At 38.6% G+C, this 20,671-nt stretch overlaps 1 protein-coding gene across 2 annotated transcripts; it reads left to right on the top strand.

The window, feature by feature from the left end:
- Positions 1-5,325: 5,325 nt before the first annotated feature.
- LOC143879589 (AUGMIN subunit 8-like) lies at positions 5,326-20,648 on the top strand. 2 transcript variants are annotated; one of them, XM_077382045.1, is made up of 7 exons: positions 5,356-5,765; positions 6,977-8,548; positions 11,361-11,480; positions 14,527-14,643; positions 14,861-14,950; positions 18,657-18,764; positions 20,309-20,648. In XM_077382045.1, exons 2-7 carry the CDS (start codon positions 7,106-7,108, stop codon positions 20,390-20,392), a joined length of 1,962 nt encoding a protein of 653 aa, XP_077238160.1. In that variant the 5' UTR covers positions 5,356-5,765; positions 6,977-7,105; the 3' UTR covers positions 20,393-20,648. The 2 variants fall into 2 exon arrangements, with proteins under 2 accessions (XP_077238161.1, XP_077238160.1); XM_077382046.1 differs by lacking the exons at positions 14,527-14,643; positions 14,861-14,950; positions 18,657-18,764; positions 20,309-20,648 and adding an exon at positions 13,352-13,878 and having other exon boundaries at positions 5,326-5,765.
- The last annotated feature ends 23 nt before the right edge of the window (positions 20,649-20,671 follow it).

Here is a 20,671-nt window from a genome sequence, read left to right as displayed (position 1 = left end):
TGTGAGTGTCATGTGTTTGGGAAAATCGTTCAAAACCTTTGTTATGTGGGCTCGAAGTTAGAGAGCATGCTATTATGCCTATCATTCCCTACCCTGTTCGTTTGGGATTATTAACAACCGATTATAATTAATAATCGATTGCATAATCCATGGTGTAAGAAAAAGGTGTTCGGTTCCTAAAGAGAATAATCAATTGAATGATCCCATCGATTATTCAAATCAAAAGGAAATTAGAGTAACAAACTTTGGTGCGTACTTTAGCCAAGTTGGCATTGAAATTTTAGAGCAAGACCCTCCAAATGCCCTGATATATTCGCTGCCTTACTAAGTAATAATTCCATCGGTATGGATTAGGGAAAAGATATATTCGCCCCCTTTTCTTCTTTAAGCCACTCCCTTGTAGTGTTAAAGAAAGTAGTCATTAGTAAAGTTTTTCTTTTCTGCTCATCATTGCTCGCTATAAAAAGGAACACTATCACATTTTATTTTCCAAGAACCAAGGATTTACGAATTGACAATAAAGACGTTGGGTGATACTCTCCTATCTTTCATTTCATTGTAAAGCTAGTAGGCCTTCTTCACAATTCTACTTCAACAACCGCCTTCGATAAGAATCCGAGTATGCGACACCATTTGGTATGATTTCACTCTCAAATATCATGGAGAACAAATCCAAAGCATTTCAGAGAAGGATGGGTGAAGAGAGGGAGAGAAGGATCAGAGGGATGACTCGAGACCTATTTGACTGTTTTAGTAATTAAATTCTGCCTAGTTGGAATTTAGTATACGACCCTTCATTGTCATTTTGAAACATTTGTTATAGTCCTGAGCCGGGCCCACCTAGGGATGTGAATAGGTGGGAGTGTAGGACCTAGCTTGGTATGGGACATATTAAAGGGCCGTGCCTAATACGTTCCATCAGCTCTCGAGCTTTTGACATATTGGATAGGTATCTAACGGTCCTAACATTTGGTATTAGATCAACTACCACATCTCATATTCGAGTCATTGAAGGAGCAACATGTGGAGAGAACTACCTAATAAAAAGACAAAGTGAAAGCCGACAGAGTGAAGTTACCATAGAGTGGGGCACCACGGAAGGGATGACCTGTGGAAAGGGCCACTTGAAAAACGACCCACAGCGAAAGCTATCACAGAGCGGGCCACCTAGGACATCGGATGCAGAAGCGTGGTAGAATGTAATGGGCCTTAGTAGGCCCCCTAGGTATGGGATTAGGTGGGACGCAGCCTGATATGGGACAGGTTTAAAAAGCGTTGCCCAAGCCTTCCATCAACTCTGGAGCTTTTGGCATATTGATTAGGTACCAAAGAGATTTTATATGGTAAATGCGCATGCAGATCGGTGTACGCGATACCGCCCTTAATATTTGATCCAGTACCAGCGCACTTTTTAAGGTTTGTTGCTGGATCAAATATGAGGGGAGATACTTCTGCCGTACTGCCTATACCGATCTACATTTGCATTCACCATGTAATTTCTTAGGTTCCTAATGTACTTTAACAACATAAAGCAGATGGGATTTGCTAGCAACCATCGCAGAAGGCATTTCACGAACGGTATGTTGTATAAGAGAGAAGCCACATTGGCCAATTTTTCAACAGATTTTGTCTTTATTCATGAGGTGGCTTCTCTCATGCGTTATGCGATGATCCCTAGTAAGTCCCACAACAGATTTTATGCTTATTGGAACACGAGAAATTATATGGTGCCCGACTGTCAAATCCTGTGAAGGTGGTACGTCAAACGTACCACTCTTGATATCTTATCCAACAGCAGCCTCTTAAAAAGTGGGCTCCATCTCAAGGGTGGTGGCACCGTATAAAAACTCAAGGAACAGACCCTAAAACCCGATGGAGAGTAAAACGTCGTTTTACAACTAAAAAAGATTTTTAACAAATTAAAACAGTGGCCTCTAGCAAAGTGATATTTCCTGCCCTTTTTCCTTACATTTCCAGTTTTCCTCCTTTCTTTCTTCATACAAAGTGGTGGAAATTTCGGTTACATTGAAAGTTGCCATGTGTCTAGCGTTGAAACGACAAGACTGGAGACAGACAGAACCTGTGATTGCCTCAGTCTGAGGATACTACGAAAGTTCACCTGGCAAAGGGGGAGACGGTATCAAATGCTCCTTCTTCCTTTTTAGCACTGGAGCCAGCTAGCAGTGTAGCTTTCTTAAGAGGTGGTGCATGGGCCCCACTTTGTTTGACCGTCCGATTTTGTTCCATTCCCATAAATCTCGTCAGTCGTCCACTCGTCACGGTTGCCTAGAGTAAGAATGTCTTGTACTGTTGAAAAAAAGTGCACACATTTGTTTCTTGGAAAAGCATATGTGGGGACCACTTGGTTGATGATCTAACCGTTCATCTGTTAGGACTCAGAAATGAATGGTTTGGATTATCTAATAATTGACTTACAAGTCACAACAATGTCTAGTCTTTCGTACATATCCGTATTAGTTGTTGATAGTTGTTTTGGAATTATAGAACAGCCCTTATAGGCTTATAGCTATTTATAAAAGTGCAAAGTAAAGAGAGGAGTGCCGTTACTAAAACAAGAAAGGCTATGGCAAATTAAATATAAGAAAAAGGCATTGTAGAAATTTCGCCATTAAATCATGATGTGATGACGATAAAAAGTAGGGCCATATTGACCTACATTTATTCATACAAAAATTGCTAGCTTTTTAATTAAATTTTTATGAGGTATGATTAGATCCATAACTTTAAAAAGTTATAAAGAAATTGACAGAGATTTTCCTAGTTTACAATTATGAGGTTTTAAATAACCTTAAGGGCCATAAAAATTCCCAAGTTAAATTTATAGTTATAAATAAATTTACATTTGTAAGGTATTTGATAGTTTGAGGAAACTTTACATTTATAAAGTTTCAAATAATGTCCAGGGTACCCAAATTTTCCTATAGTTGAAAATTTCTAAAAAGACACTGGCTGTTAGGTTCTTTCCGAACATATACCTTAAGGCTCTATTCACTTGTTTTTTCGGGAAAGGAAAAGAAAATGTTTTTCGGGAATCTAACGTGGCATTAGGAAAATAAATCCAGGGAATCTGTGCAGGAAAAGGTTTTCCTGGACTGTTCACTTGCGCAGGAAAAGGTTTCGAGAGAAACTGCTTGCTTTTCTTTTTGCACTAGTTTTTCAGGAAAACGAAATCCGTGTGTTTTTTGTCGGAAATGAAATCTCTAAAAAGTAGTAAAATTGGCTTTTTCCTGTCATTTTTTTGACTTATTGCAGAAATTCCACATGTGTAATTCTATTTTCCCTGAAAGCAAATGAACACCAGAATTCTGTCTTGTCAAGAAAAAAAAGAGGCTGTTTTCCAGGGAACCAAGTGAACAGAGCCTAAGGACTCTGCTCGTGCCTTGTCAATGTGATTGGATTAGTCTGACCAACAACGACCACAAGTTTGGCCAAATGTCGTGGAAAACTTTATATCCCGACTAAGATCATGTGTAATTTCTACACAATGTTCAACAAGAAAAATTGTCTTGATTTCACATACGTATCTTCGTTCATAGACCCTATAGCAGACTATCACTACTGATTCTAAATTATAAGTTAATAATTTCTTTATCTTAATAAAAAATACGTGTCTCAACTTTGGCCTTTGCCTTAATAACCTCTATAAATTATAATTTAATAATATGTTACAATTACTTGCTTTGATACAATATTTTACATACTTAAAAAAGAAGGGCGATGATATTTTCACCCCCCTCTTGTTGGAATAGTATTTTTGTTAGAATTTCTTTGAATAAATATCTTATTTTTTTCATTCTGTTTAGGGAAAAATTGGAATAGGAATTGGAATATGATCTCCCGTGATTCCCTCAATATCCAAGTGCAATACGTCTCTTTTTGTTCAATAATGATCTTTGACCATTAGGACTTCCTCCGTGAAAAAGTTAATAGCCTGTATCTATTAACGCGACCCTACTGGTCAGACCAAGTGCATCAAGTTACTCGACCCTACTCATCTTTGAACAAGCATCCCAAAGAAGATAACCATGTCAACGGGCTAATCAGCATTCCGTGTTTGCCACGTGGCCCTCTACGGTAAGCTAAGAAAGATCTCTTCTCCTTAGCTTGTTCCAACCCGTAGGGCAAGACTTTACTCGATTCAGGCCCCACTTGAAATGTGGTTCTTCTTCCCACGAGTGTCATTGGTCTGGGCAGGGCCGGGCCGGGCGGTCTGCTAAGCTTAGTAAAAAGGACAACTTTTTTAGCCCCAACCCGGGCCGATTTCATGTCTCCCAAACCCCTGCCCTTTTTTATAAATTTAAAGAAAGTTGTTTCGGTAGGTAATCTACCCCGTGGCCACCGTACACGGTGGATACATACGTTGATTAAAATGTATCTAGTGGGGCCTACAAAATCCAACCAATACAACCATAGAACGATCCAAACCGTCCAATTAGTGTATCCATAGCCCACGATTAACATTGCAAATACCTTGCCGTGCTTTTGAAGTATTCGTGATATTTCTTCTCCTTATCCTTTTCCTTTCCAATTATGACTTTGTCAAAATTTGAATGGACTTTCCGTTTCAAACTAACCTAATTCCAGAAGAGGAGAAAACGCATTTGGCGGGCCGGAACTTTCTAAATGATGTCCCTCCCTGATCTCGCACGTGTGTCATCATTGTACACGAGGTAAGTTCTCTAGGGGATCGTCCATGACCAAAAATTGGCACTCATCAGATGATCCTAACTCCTAACTCCTAAGTCCTAACCATTATAGGATGATCCAAACCGTTGATTTGTTGGGCCACAACGGAAATAGGCAATACCCAATAAAAAATCTACATAGGATGATCCCAGCCCTCTCATCTATAGAGGTTTCCATAATCAGCTTCGGACTCCAAATCGATTTTCAAAATCTAAGACAACGGCCTTCGTTTACTGGGACCCATCACAAATCGCACCACATCCACATTAGACGTTGGGTAGAAGAAATTAAGGGCAAATGATACGGGTATAAGTCCCACTTGATTGCACCAATCGCACATGTTTATGATCTAGTGGGGGTCCACTAAGGTAATGATCTCACCAATTGGACGATCCTGGCCATCTTATCAATGGTCAACAAAAATAAGATGTAAAGAAGTAGCTATGCCCGTTGATTAGAGAATTTGGATCTGGTATGTGTAAATGTGGGCCCACCAGGACGACAGCTTACAAGTCACGGGACAACTACTTCCCCAATGCCTTACTTAGCGTACAAATAATCTCTCTAAATGCCATATTAATTAGGTAGATGAAAAACAAACTTTGATTACGACTCCCTCCAAACTGAAATCCCCTTTTAATCATTTTTTTCCTATTTTTTTTTCCTTCTTCCCAATTCTGATCCTTCCTTTCAAAATAACTCTCTCTCTCTCTCTCTCTCTCTCTCTCTCTCTCTCTCTTACAAATTTCCGATTCGAATTCCGACTGCCGATTTCACGCCTGAAAATCGCCTTTCTTCCATGAAGAGTTGAGTTCTGTTGATTTTCTGAAATAGAGTTTGGAGATTTTGATGATGTTTTTCTGGTTTTCGCGAGATTTTGTTCTGTGGAAGGTAGAAATGGGAGAATTTCAGGTTCAGAGGTTGCTGAAATGGTAGAATTAGGATCTTATGGAACCGCTGTTCGTTTTTTTTTTTTTTTTTGAGATTCGGAACTTGATGTGTAGTTTTTCTTGGATCGGATCCGTGAAATGTGTCTGACTCTTGGCGGAGTTTGTTCGGTGAGTTATTCTGATCGAATTTTATTTGATTCGAGTTGCGATTTTATCTTGATTTCGTTTATTTTACCTATATGCGATTCTCTCTGTTTTCATGACTCTCTGATCGAATTTTATTTGATTCGAGTTGCGATTTGATTTCTGATTTCGTTTCTTTCAGGTATATGCGATTCGTTTTTTTTTTTTTTTTTTTTTCTGATCTTAAGGATTTTGAAGAAGCAAATATTTTTCCCTGGCATTTCTGTTTTATGAATAAATCGAGTAATATACAAAATACGTTCACACAAGGAAAAAAAATGGAATATTCCTTCACCGAAAAATAAAATAATCATCATTTTCTAAAGCTTAACCTTTTTCCTTTTTAAATTTAATAAATCCGTAACCTTTTCAGCTTAATCTTAATAATCAATAAAAATGTCAACAACAAAATGCAACTAATTAAAGATAAAATGGTGAAACTTTCGTTTACTTATTCAGTTTAATCAGTAAATTTTTTTTTAAAAAATTTAAAATCAATGTAAATCAGTTATAATTATGAGAAAAGTTGAAAGTTTTGCCATATTTTCGTCTTGTTTCCTGATCTCTATTATTGATTATATTTTGAGAGGATATAATTTCACCTTTCTCCACTTAAATTTTTTAATTCTTTTTTTAATTGAAGAAATTGACCTTAATCAGAACAAAAAACATAGAAAACGGGATGCCTAAGAATTATAAGGCATTTTTATATTATTTTAGTTCTCCAAAAAAAAATCATGGAGATAGACAATGAATCTGCTTTGCACATGGATGTCCATATCTCTCCCCACAACCCTAGACTCCGTTACGTAAATCTCCTATACCAACAAAAAAAACCCATAAATGAAATAAAATGCAAACCAACAAAAACTCAATTGAATGCATTCATCCCAAAATACCCACTAAAAACACGAAACATAAAACAGTTTGCTGATTCTTCTGGACTCTTACCAATTTTACCCCTGATTTTACCGTTACACTGTTAGAGGATTCAGAGAATGAAGAGCCCCAATTAGAATTCTTGAGATTTGTTGGTGAAAACGAAAAACCCATTTCTTTTATAGGTTTGCACAATTGCACCAGTGAATCGCTCTCACCGGATCCAGTTATTTGTAGAAATGAATTCTCTTTTCTTTTCTTTTCTTTTCCTTTTCTCTCAGCATAAATGTCCTTACTTTTAACCTTTCGTCTGGCAGATTTGTATCAGGGAGGGTCTTATTTTTGTGGTTTCTCTGCCATTGCTATAACTAGGATAAATGAAAGCCATTGAAGTGCGTTTAGTTTTATGAGGGAGCTCTCAATGTGGTTTGATTTTGAATATTTGGATGGATGTGTGTGAGACAGAAGAGATTCAGAGACCCCCATTGGTGCCATCCGAGAAGAACAATGCGGTCTCTCGCAAGCCGCGAACAAGGGAAATCACATCAAGGTATAAGGCTGCGATCACAACACCTACAGTTCCTAGAAGATGCCCATCTCCGAACCTCAATAGGACAGACCCTACACCTGGGCCTTCCATCTCTAAACGAGCCCAATCGGCTGAGAGAAGACGACCCTCAACGCCTTCATCCCCATCAAGGCCTTCTACTCCTCCATCCCCATTGAGACATTCTAAGCCTTCATCCCCATCAAGGCCTTCTACTCCTCCATCCCCATCGAGACATTCTAAGCCTTCATCCCCATCAAGGCCTTCTACTCCTCCATCCCCATCGCGACATTCTAGGCCGTCATCCCCATCAAGACCTTCTACGCCATTGCACGATTCATCGACAGATATGCAAATCTCTTCCAGGCGGTTAATGGGTGGAAGGACACCTGAGGGCTTGTGGCCTTCTACACGGAGCCCCTATGTTTCTTTCCAGTCTGATTCTTTGTCTCTCCTTGCTAACAAGAAGGAAAGACCGGTCCCCCATCCCTCCTTGGATCACTCGCTGAAGCCTCCTTCCAATGTGGCACATAGGCAGGCTGAAAGTCTGGCCGTTCAGCACAAGGTAACACCTGAGAGAAAGAGGACTCCTCTTAAAGGGAAGAACACCTCCGATCAATCAGAGAATTCGAAGCCCGTGGAGAATTCACATGCTAGAGTGATAGATCAGCATCGGTGGCCTAGCAGAACAGGTGGGAAGATGTCTGCTAATGCCTTAAACAGAAGCATGGATCTCGCTGAGAAGCCTATCAAAGTTGGTTCTTTGCCAATTCCAGGACGAGGGGTTTCTCCAATTAGGAGAGTGCCTGCATTTGATGGTGTGAGTGGAGGTTTACAAAAATCAGTTAGCGAGGTGGCGAGGCGGATCTCTTTTGATGGAAGTGGAAGAGTAGAGTATGAATCGAGTTCAATCGATGATACTTCATTGAAACTATCTGGACCTCCTAAGCATGTTTCATCGAGTGTTGGTGTGTCTTCAACTTCATTGGAAAGAGTGTCCTTAGTGACTCCCCAAAGTAAATTTTTGTCATCACCTCTGCCGGGGTTGCGTCCTCCGTCGCCAGGTAAAGCCACACCGGTATCTTCTTTCTCTAGGGCTATGCTCAGTCCATCCCGGACAAGGCCATCTACTCCTTTTTCTTCAGCAAGCTCTGTGAGTAGTCGATCCAGCAGCTCAACGTCCGTTCTCAGCTTTGCGGCTGATGTTCGGAAAGGAAAGAAAGGTGCGAACCAACTAGAAGATACTCATCAGCTGAGGCTGCTGTACAATAGATACTTGCAATGGCGATTTGTCAATACCCGAACAGATACTGCTTTGTCTATACAGAAAGTTACAGCAGAGGTAGGATTCTTTGTTCTTGAGTGCTGTCTGTTTGAATTACTTCGCCTCTGTTCTTGGGATTGGCGTTTTACCTTCCAAAATTCTCTGAATCACGTGGGAGCTGATTATCCATGCCATGATCACTTCCATCCATTATACAGTTGTATTTTTCGGCTAGCATTCTTTCTATTCATGCTAATATTCTGATATGCTTCCTTTGTACATTATCTGGGCAATGGTTAATTTTTCTTTGTTGAAAATTTCAGGTTATGTTTTGTCATTTCATCAAATCAATTTAGTCACATAACCTTTTCTCTTTCAGTAACATAAATTTTTTACTGATTAGTTATTAGCTGTTAAGTGCCAGATGCATTTAATATCATGTTTAACAAACCCATGTCGAGGACTACCCCAGTTTTTTTTTTTTTCTTTTTCCGAGCAGGGATTTTTTTGAGCAAGGATTTCCCTTTGGTTATCTACTCAGTGCTACCATAATGCATCCCTTCTGGTTCTTTATCATACTGATAAATTACCGGAAAAACATCCATTTCTCTGTATTCTTTGTATGAAGGAAATTTTTCAATGAAGAAGCCGATACGTACAATGACTGTAAGAAAGCATTTAAACACAAAATACTCTGTTGGTAGGGAAGTAACAGAAATACACCAAAGAAGCACCCATGATATCTTTCCTGGGATCCTTTTAATATAAAACAGTGTGTATAAAACAAGACCTTTGTGGTTCATTTACATGAAAAAAGTACCTCCATATTGTTAGCTTATACATTGCTTCATGGATACATACTTGCCTGGTTTGGTCAGGTTGGAAATGTGTTGCACCGCCACCATATGCAACCTACTGAATTGTCGTAAGGTGCAGTTCAATATCATGTTTATAACTTCCGATCCTTAGACTTAGAATCAGACTTTCTAGTCGGGTAACTTGCTTGATCTTGGTTTTCTCTTTGGGTGTCTTGCCGCCCTCCCGCCCTTCCTTCTCCCAACTCAAACCCAATCGACTCAAATGAGTAGCAGAAAGCTCAGTCACAAGGTTTCTGAAGGTGTGTATATTAACTCTGGGTGGCTTGCCTCTATTTTTGAGTTGTCTAATTTGGATTTGAATTTCTTGTTCACTAAATGCTCCGACAGAATGAAAAGCCAGCTATTCTTCTGCCCTTAGCTGACTTTTGGTTGGGGTACAGTTGCTTAGTCCATCGTGGAGATGTAGTCTTTCATGAGAAACTTTACGAGACAGTTTCATGATGCAGCTCCACAAGAGTAATTGTTTTGAAAGTCTTACGATTTATGATTCAAATCTTATAGATTTCGATTTGAATCCCATGATTGAATCTTAATTTGTCTAAATCTTGTGATTTTTTGATTGAATCTTATGATTCAATCGTAAATCTTATGATTTATGCAATTTATCCTAGTTAAGTTTTGTCTAAAAAAAATAGTACTTTCTTTCGAACGACCCCCTTTCCCTTCTACGTTAGAAAAAACCTTCGAAAATTGTCTCACGCGAAGGAAGAAGATAGAGGAGGCTGAGTTCAAACAAATCGAACCAATTTGAACCGTTCAAGCACAATGCATGTGCTTGAGGGCATTATTCACATTGAGGAGGGAGATGCCTATAATGGGGAAAACACCGACGGCTTCTACTTTTTGGTAATTGATATTTGTCATTTGACTTTGAGAAATGATATGATCTGAAGTCTTTTATTATTTTTAATATCATTATCCGATATGCATGGGTTTGGATGAGAAATACATTATTAGCATGACAAGTTTGTTAGTAAACAATTCATATTATGAATTATATGAATGAATATTATGATTTATGATTCGATATTCGACCCCTATGATGATTTACGATTCAATTCCGATTTTCAAAACATTGGTCAAAGTGTCCCCAAGTTCCAGTCATCAGGAATCCAAAAGTTGAAATTTCCAGGTACTAGTAGCCAATAGGATGCATTCGTTGAGGGGCAATCTCTGCTCCTGCCATAGTTTCTCTTTTGTTTCACTTTTAATAAAGTTTTTGTTACTTCTTTGTACAAAAATATTAGGCTTGAGATTTATGTGGGACTAAAGAATCTGATCCCTGGTTCCCATCTTCATCCTATTCTTTATGAAATTCTAAACTTGTCTTTTAACCTTAACATTTCCACGGTCTCCTTACCATGTGACACGTGCATTGGTAACCATGGGTTTTGTATCATCCTTGGTGTATGCATGAAATGTGTTGCACAAGCTTTTTTGTTTATTTGTTGTGGCCTCATCATTACTGGTTAATATGTGTATAGCTGAAGTAAAGGATGGTAGAATTCCCAACAAATAGGTATGTTGAACAATTTAATCTTCTGTATAAGGAAAATGTAAAACTTGTGGCATGAATTTTAATCCATGACTAAATGCTTATCTCTTTTGGTTTGACTGATAATACATAGAATGGTTAAAATTGTCAAACAGTTGTACAATTGGGTGTTATCACTTCCTTTGCATGTTAATGATCCAGTTGCTTTCTATTTTGATACATACTTCATATATCTTGATAATAAAAATATGATTCCTAATAGACTCTATTCTTGAATTCAATGATATAACATAAAGAACTAGAAATACTTTTATTGTAGAACTTTAATTTTTGTTTCCTTATTTTTTCTCGTCTTAGTAGTTAAATTTGAATATCATTTGCAGTATCGCTATACTGTGTGTAAATTTTATTCTTTCTAATGATCACCAGATGAACATTAATTTCAACAATCATAGTCTTGAATGAATTCCCATAAATGAGATATACAACATCATTGATGCTTGATTTCTTTTAACAGAATATCTTTTACAATGTGTGGAGGACTACTTCAGAACTGCGTGATTCTGTCACCATTAAAAGGATCAACCTCCAACAACTGAGGCAAGAGCTAAAGTTGAACTTAATTCTGAAAGAACAAGTATGATTTTAATCTTTCCTTCCTCCTTATTCTTTGGTGGTGGTGAATAGTCCATAGTACTCTCTAATTTTAATAATTTATAAGAGTTATTCTATTATCTCTTCTTTGAGACAGTTGCATCCTTGTTTTGTATCATTTTTCTGGATCTGTGACAACAAAATTTATAGAAGAAACACACAAGAGAGGGAAAAGGTCCTGACGGCCATAATAGTTGTTGAATGGTTTATTGTAGTTTATGACAAATATACAAAAGATCCTAAAGGCCATAATAATTATTGAATGGTTCATTGTAGTTTATGACAAATAAAATACTTGCCGAAGTTGAATACTCAGTAGTGGTTATTTTATTTCAGAATTTGTAAGGGACTAGTCTGTGTTTTTTTTTGAATGGCAACAAACCTAAAAAAGAAAAGGGCAAAACCTGGGGACCGTGATGGTTAACGGAAAGCCAATAAAAAAATACGACAAAACCATCAATGGGGCGAGAAATGAAGGGTCTCTAAAGACAACCTATCCAACCCCAAGTGGGCCAAACAATCAGCCTTGCAGTTGCCAAATCACCAAATACTTCGAAAAGACATAGAGTAAACACCCCCCCTCCCCCAACTCACACACACACAAAAATAAAATAATAATAATAATAATAATAATAATTAAAAATTAAAATAAAAAACCACGATACGATCCAGAACCTCCTCAACCACGCCGGCAAACCTCCACGGTAGCTCACCCCCGCTTTCATCCATCGGATGACATTAAGCGAATCGCCTTCACAACAAAGTGATCGATCTCAATGTGGTCAATGAGCCTAATGCCATCCAGCAAAGCCTACACCTCTGCTTCTTTACTATCCTTTGCGCCAATAGGGACCAAATAGGCCGATGATTTTTGCTCATAGAAGCATGAAGCGGGTGCGGGAGCGGAGGGAAACTTGGGGTCTAGAAGAGTCTAAGGTTGGGCGCGTCTTGGGAGCGTTAATGTAATATTTTCATCATATGCCTTTCAAAATTCTAGTACATAAAAAAATATAAATTTTTAACTATCTTCTATAAATCTTTCAAAATTTAAGTACATCAAAAGGAGTAATTTCTAACCATCTTCATTTTTATGCCCTCTTTCTTCATGCCTTCTGAAGATTTGCCTTCGTGCTTGCTCCAATGAAGTACTTTGAACAGTTGGAGGAGTTTGATGCAAGTAAGTCGGTTAGGGGGTTACTAATAGAGTAATAAGAGCAGTTTCCATCTCTTCAGGATCGCGCTCCCTGGAAGCTCCTTCCTAAGGAGCGCCAAATCGAGGTTCCGAGTTAGGAGCGGCACTCCGAGGGAAGATTCCCGCTTCTAAGGTTTTGCTTTCTAGGCGTTAAACGAAGTCGCCAATACCTGCAGGACCAAGGTTCTCCTAACTGGACCCATCGAAGTTCAGCGTAATGAACTCAATGGAAGGAGGAGACCACTTAGGAGATGGCTTGTCCATGACAATCCTACTTGCTCGGACTTCTTCCCAATATCTGCAGATAGAAGATTGTATATAACCCCTGAATTTAGGGATGACTGCCCAAAATGAAAGATGAGAGAAAATAACAATTGCGAATGGAAAATATGTGCCTTGAATTACCATTAAAAACACAATTGTTCCTTTCTTTCCAAAGAACCCAGAGTGAAGCCATAAGGGCCAAACTCCACAAGATCCGCCCCCTCTGGGGCCAAGGGGCAAAGATCCCCCTCAACCAAATTTGCAATATGCGCTAGGAACACCTAGTAAGTCCCAAGCAAGTTAAGGACGAATGACCAAACATATCTAGCAACCCAACTATAAATGAAAGTATGATATAAGCGATAATACGTTGTGATAATGGTTAAAATCTTATTCAGGTATGCCATCCAACCGAAATCACATACCAGACGAGCAGGAATCCTCCAAATTCTTCGCTGGCGAAGGAGAATCAAGCAGCACCAAACAATGGTATAGAGAATGAATGGAGAACTTCCCGTCAGACGCCCAGGTCCAGATCCTTCTGTCTTTACCTCCCCTCTCGTCATGAATGAAGCCACTCTGATAACCTCTATGTCAAACAATTGTCTACGACACTGGATTTTCCAAACCGCTTTGCCCTCATGCCAATAGAATCTTCGACACTAATCTGACACTTAGATGCCACAATGAATAACTCCAAGAAATCCTCTCTAAGGGGCCAGTCACCAGAACAAGGATCAAGCCAGATCTGAATCCGATCTCCATGCCACCTCTGAATCTGATTCCCATCTGCAACAGAGTCATAAGGTTCCTAATATCTTGCCAAATTGTGGCACCCTTAGCCCTGAGGCCGACACTAGAATTCCAACCACCAAAACTTGCACCGTATTTCTCCTCGATCAATGAATGCCACATCTGGGATCTATCCTCCTCGAACCCCCACAACCACTTACCCAGCAAGGCTCTATTCAGTGGCTAGTATGTTACTTCTTCATTTAGATTATTATGTCATATTGTACTTATTTTCTTAATTGGTATTAATGATGTTCAAGAGGGGAAATGATAGCAGCGGCATGGGAATTTTTTTCAAAAAGTAGCCAATAAACTTGAGAGGACAACACAATCCCTATATGCATGCATCCCCGCCAACACCGTATTGTCAGTTCATCTGCACTGAGTTAACTCTCCAAGCACATAGGGAAGGCTGTTATTGTTCGAAAGAGAGAAAGTTTCATTAAATTTCAGCTGAGTAAAAGAGGTGTGTAACCACCTCATCACATAATATATAAGGCATCATCCTCAAACATGGTGTAAGTCATAAGTCCATGTTGGTGAAACTACCCTATCATTACTCAGAGCTGCAGTTCCTTTGGCAGTTCGGAATTTCTCATTTGAATCTAATTACTTTAGTGTTTTATTTCATAAGAAAGACTTACTTTATAGGTCACTGGTCTTTGAACATTTCTTTTTTTTTCTTGACATTCTTAATGCCAATTTTGAACTAATTTTAATAGCTTAATTTCTCTCGACACTTCTTGTTTGAAATGCTTGCATGAAATTTTGATTCAATCAGATGATATACCTTGATGATTGGACTATTGTGGAAAGAGAGCATTCTAGTTCTTTATCTGAAGCTATTGAAGCTTTGGAGGCAAGCACTGTCCGCCTTCCAGTTACCGGGGGTGCAAGGGTATGTCCATACTGGTTATTGGAATGATTTTTTTTTTAATTTTAACTAAGTTCCTTAAGATGAGGTATCATCGATGAAATTAGTTCTTTGGAAAAATGCCATGGAGTGAATACAAATGAAATTTACCATTCAAAACAAAACAAAAAAAAAAGTATACAAATGAAATTTGTACATAAGAGAAAATAGCTGGTAATTTATTAGCACCATGGTTTTTCAGGCAGAAATCCACACAGTGAAGGATGCTGTCAGTTCAGCAGTCGATGTTATGCAAGCTATGGGTTCCTCCATATGTTCTTTACTATCAAGGGTAAGGTTTTTATAAATTATACCAAATTCATGTAGTCACCATTACTGATACAGTTATAATTTTATTTTCTCCTTATTTAAAGTTGTTGCCTCTATTCTGTCTTTAAGATTATGTATTGAGTGATAAGCTTGTGTCTCACATAATGTTACAGTGAATTGATTGTTTCAACATCGAGGCTAGTTAAATTGATGATTCCTGAATGAGTGGGCAAGTCCCTACATTTATTTATCATATGCAATTGTTTGTACTTTCTCAAGTGACAGTGAATAACGCCGAATCTGACTTGAATTAATTTTCCTATGCTCTTGAACATGTTATAGCTTTCCTATGTTTCTCATGTGTATGGAAAAGTTGATAGACAAGTAGAAGAGCATCATTTGCTTTGGTTGGTATTAGAAAGATATACGCAAGATTTAGATAAAGAATGATTTATGCATTTATGCTCATGTGTTTTTATAATGATACATATATGCCAATTTGTACCTGTTTGGCGCTCTTAAAGCTGTATATGGAATTCAAATGCAGAAAAATTGTCACAGACATTCATGATGACTTGAATCGTGATAGTTTAGTACTTACCAAATTTCACATTTAATTCATATAAATATTTATACATAATATATGCACCACATTTTGAATGCAATTCATATAAATACAATCATGTAATACATACTAATATAGTATACCACTATTACACTTACAATTTTGGTTTCTCTATTTCGGTTGTTTCGGTTTCGGTTTTGATGTGGATGGAAACGGAAACATTTTGGTTGTTTCGTGTCCGTTTCAGGGGAAATTTAAAACCATGGTTGTGACCATGGCATCATATTCTGCTTAACTTTTACAAATTACAATTGTTATAAGGGAGTGTTCTGCCCAATTTTTATAGTACGATGATTGGCTCTTCACGGACTAGCTATACTTATTGTTTCCTTTATGGGGTCAATATCGGAAATGCAGTTCATCCAGCAATCAAATCCGAACGAACAAAATGTTGAATTGAATCTTACCAGTCTTTAAAATTATACCATGACCAATAGACAAACATTTGTTGTCGCATGGCTTGATTTCCAGCCCAATCAGCATCACAAGAAGCTTCTAATGTGGACTTTTTAGTCATTCAATGATGCAAAATGAACAATTTTCTCACGTCAGAACAACTGAGCTGCCTCATATTCTCTTACAGCATTGAGGTGGGGCATTCTTGGAGTTTGCAAAGTTTGAGTTAATTCATGCGTAGAATAAGATATGTTTGATCCATTTCAGAAAAAGAACAAGAAATGTTTGATCTATATCAGGCAAGTTGTATATAAGGCTTACTAAGCATTGGAAAATCACTTAATATGTATGAAGAGGGATAAAGAATCAGAGAATCACCTCCAACTTGGCATCCATTCTTTGGATTTATGAATTCAATCGGAGGACCACACTTGTCAGATTTTATCAAACCTGTGTTTGTGTCAGTGATTGCATTTTTTATTATCAATAACAGGCCATAAATCTTATATCTAAATTTCTAGATGTAAAATGGACATTACTGTTATGTATTCACTTAGTGCTGGATTGTTAAATCAGCCATAGACATGTTTCTTTACATGCTCCTCCCATTAGTGTCAGCTTGGCACTCTTTAGACAAAAGGAGGGGAAGGGAATAACATGAATGGAAGAAACTGAAGGAGTTCCTAGATCACTAGAGGAAGATAAGGATCAAAGAAGAGTAGGGAGTCAAAGTTCATGTGCTTTGGAAGGAGAGGAATGCTCGGGTGTTCAAGGGAAAAGTCAAGTCGCCTCATTACATTTTTATAAAAGTAATCACTTTATCCGTTGCATGGGCCAAAGTTCTTCCAAGCTATCAGTTTGTTTCTGCTTTCGAGTTGTGTCAGGGTGGAGAGATATCGGCTTTATCTCGGAGTTGAGGTCGGTTCCCTCACCACATTGGGAACCTCTAAATGTAGGATCTCTAAAGTTGAACTTCGATGGTTCAAGTCTTGGAAATCTAGGTCCAGCTAGAGTTGGAGGCCTTCTGAGGGACAATCAGGGAGTCGTCAGGTGTGCTTTTTCAGGTCCCATTGGAATATCGGACTCGAGTGAAGCGGAGGTTAGAGCAGTACTATAGGGTATGCAATTATAAGAGAGGCATGTCACAGATAGCCTCATGGTCGAAGCGGATTCCCTGAATGTAATTCGGTGGTTGGAGGGGAGTTGCCCCCCCCAGAGGTTCGTGCCTTGGGTGGACGAGATCCAAGAGTGAGCAGAAGGCATCCCCATTTCCTATAGGCATGTGAGGAGATCGGCCAATGGAGAGGCTGATAGACTAGCCAGGGCTGGTGTTGCAAGAGCTTCCTTGGGGTTGTCGATTTTCTTTTACCTTGAGTCTCTGTTTTCGGTTCCTTAGTTTTTCCTCATGTTGTTTTTTCCTCTTCTTTGCTCGGACCGTCTCAGTCCTCGGTTGTTTTTCTCTTATTTTCTTAATTGATAGCTTTACCATTGAGAGAGAGAGAGAGAGAGAGAGAGAGAGAGAGAGAGAGAGAGAGAGAGAGAACCTTAACCCTGTCTATTGTTTTAGGAAGACCTTCTGACCCCTGCACCTCCTAGGCTCGACTCTCAAGCTTTACCATTCAAGGTTTCCTGCATGTCAGCTTTTGCCCAATGACTTCTTCTCATAATGTACCATCTCTTTCCTTCTAACCAGCATATCCTTTTTCTCCATTTTCCTTCCAGCGTTTGTTTTTGTCTGCTGCTACCGCTTGCTGGATAATATCTCTTTTCTCCAGTTTATTCCCATTGAAAGGTGCATGTACTTTCCATTTGGTATTGTGTACTGAATAGTTGTGTCTCCGTCTTCTTTTGCTGTTCATCACAAGTTTATTCTCAAGGACCAAGCCATTCAGGCGGAGCAATTACATTTACCATAACAAGGTTCCTTTCCCACAATTCAACTTTTAGAACCACATGCCATTTACCGTTATAGTAGTAAAGGTAAAAAAGGGAGAGGCAGACAATTCAAATTGCACCTGAGTGCGATCATCTTCATAAGGACTTGCAAAAGCCAAAATCACTCTTTATCACCAGGGCCTGATACTGTCCCTCCAAAACTTGTCTCTCTAATAGCAACATCATCACACCCAATCAATTCATTCCTACCATCAAAATTGAGCTTAAGCCATCCCTCCGAGGATCAACCTAGACATCACAGACGGAAAATAGTTCATCCATATCACTAATTTGACTTTAATCAGCAATGATTTGTATGAATCCTTTTTTTGAATGCGGACCAACAGCGGTTTCCAGGTGTCTAGTGTTTATTCATTGTTGCTTCTCCAAATAAATTTCTCCCAAGGATGATCTGGACTCAAGGGTATGACTGGTCATTATCATAGGATGAGAGTTTGGGAAGTATCTTATCATGATTATCTGAACTTAAACATAGAAACGACTCTCCATTTATTCGGTGACTAATTGGACATACCTAAATCTTTTCAGGAGTTGCTATTGATACTTCAACTAATCTTTCAGTCAAAATGGTTTTCCAAATATCCCTTTCAAAAAGTTGTCTCACCCTAATTGAATATGAGAAATGGACTGATGCTTTTATTAATAGGTAAGTCAAAAGGGGTCTTTTAAATGTTGAATGTCTAGAAATCTCACATTCTTGAGTAATTACTTCAGATTTTTAACCGCAAATTGTGTCTTATATGCTTCACAGGTGGAGGGAATGAACTCTCTGGTTTCTGAGGTTGCTGAAGTCGCAGCACAGGAGAGGACCATGCTTGATGAATGTGGAGAACTATTAGCTTCAACAGCAGCCATCCAGGTAAAATGGAGATACATCCATTCAGGAAGAATAGGTGTTCTCTTGTTCTTTTAAATATTTTTTTTATTTGAATACATCATTAGACAACAATACAAGCCACGAGGCATACAAGAAGAAACCAATGGCAATACATAGATAGAGGTCTTTTAGAACATACGTTTTCATAAAAATTTACAATGAGACATTTGCAACGAAGTTGGCAACGAGACAAACAATACAACCCACAACATCTGCACAAAAACAATGAGGCATGTTAAGGGATGAAAGGCCACTCACTCAATTTGAGACTCCACTATCCCATTTGCTTTAGTTTCCTATTAATCTTCATTTGTTTTTCGGATCATATCCAAAAATTTCAAAATAAGGCCACGGGAAAGCCTTCTGATCCAAGAGCGTCCCTGTTCTCATCAACTGAAAATTTGACTGTCAAGTGTCTAGAATCCTAGACCAGACGCCTTGGGGATACTAGAAAGTTGTAATCAACCTGATTTGGGGTATTCAGTCTCCGCCTCAGAAAACTTCTTCATGAAATCAACAATAACCTCTGAAATCTCACCTCTATCACTGAAGGATTGCATCTTAAAACAAGCCTAAAAAGCCCTAGAGTCTCTCCAAAAAAGAATGTATCTTGGGCAGAAGAACTCAATCAAGTCCACCTGATTCAAGTCGAACATGAGGATAATGGTGAAGAGGAGACCCCAGAACTTGGAAAATCAAATTGGCAGGAAGTTCTCAAGAAAACCTGGCCAAAGCGCTCAGAAAGAGCCCATCACACCCCTTCAAAATTAGATGATTATGTAATTCAAAAGTATTGATCATTGTGTTCTCTTAGGCTTAGTGCTTGTCGCTCATAGTTGTAGAGCCTCGGTTCCCCCTTCTCGCTTGTTCTGAGTTAGGGCTGGCTTTGTGATCTTATTGTTCTTTCTTTTTCTATATCTAATAAATCGGTAGGGGTCCCCGTTAAACCCCGGCTTACCCATAAAAAAAAAAAAAAAAGGATTGCATCTTGACCTCTTTCCATTCGAACAAGTCATATTCTTCTCATGTCATAAACGTGTTGCTCTAGATCTACGCTGCCAGAAAACTTTTTTTTGCCTCAACCTTGTTATTGACCTTTGCCATCCTCAGTAAGTGGTCCACTGTCCTAGGACAGTTAACGTAGTTCAAATGGCTTTAGAGGCATCTTGGTTTAATAGTTCAAATGGCGAAAGTTTCCTTGTTAAAGGTGTTAAAGTTGCTATTGGACCCTCCAGTTAAGAGAGCTTTCTTCACATAACCAAGGGTGTCTTTCATTTGTCTTATTTGATTCACGATGCCAAGGAAATCAAAGTGGAAGAACTCCGGGGATATAGCTCTATTTTTGTCGAATGTTTCCTCAGATGGGTTGAAACCTTTTCAGTATTTAGATCGACACACACACACACACACACATGAAAATTGGGTAGATTTCTTATACCTCAATGCATTGATTCGCCCTAAAATAATTGCACTTGAACATGGGCACTCACAATGGAGTCTTGTACGACCATTTGGTTTTTATGCAGGTAGAGGAATCAAGCCTTAGAACACAACTCATACAACTGAAACAAGCTATAGATAAGAGGGAGCAGCTCCATCTCAGCAATTGACTCACTCTTGTGACTCCAAACGCTCTTGCAGCTAACAACTTACGCCTTCAATCATCTTTGGCAGAGATAAAATATATCATTGCTCTGCTCAGTGAGTGTAAATTTGTTTTACGTTTGTTGGGCATTTTATTCTTGTTATATTGTTTTTTGTTTTTGTTTTTGGCAGAGGGTTTTTTAGCCCTATCCTTTTCCCATGTAATTTTTTGTATCACTCAAGTGAAAAGAAAATGCAAAGGAAAGCAGATGTAGAGAAGGATGCACGGCTGTGTTTGTGTGTGT

The sequence above is a fragment of the Tasmannia lanceolata genome, unplaced genomic scaffold, assembly GCF_043159265.1.
Source record: "Tasmannia lanceolata isolate RefF3 unplaced genomic scaffold, GAP_Taslan_0.1 ptg000006l, whole genome shotgun sequence".
NCBI classification, from domain to species: domain Eukaryota; kingdom Viridiplantae; phylum Streptophyta; class Magnoliopsida; order Canellales; family Winteraceae; genus Tasmannia; species Tasmannia lanceolata.
This window is presented reverse-complemented; position numbering and strand designations above follow the sequence as displayed.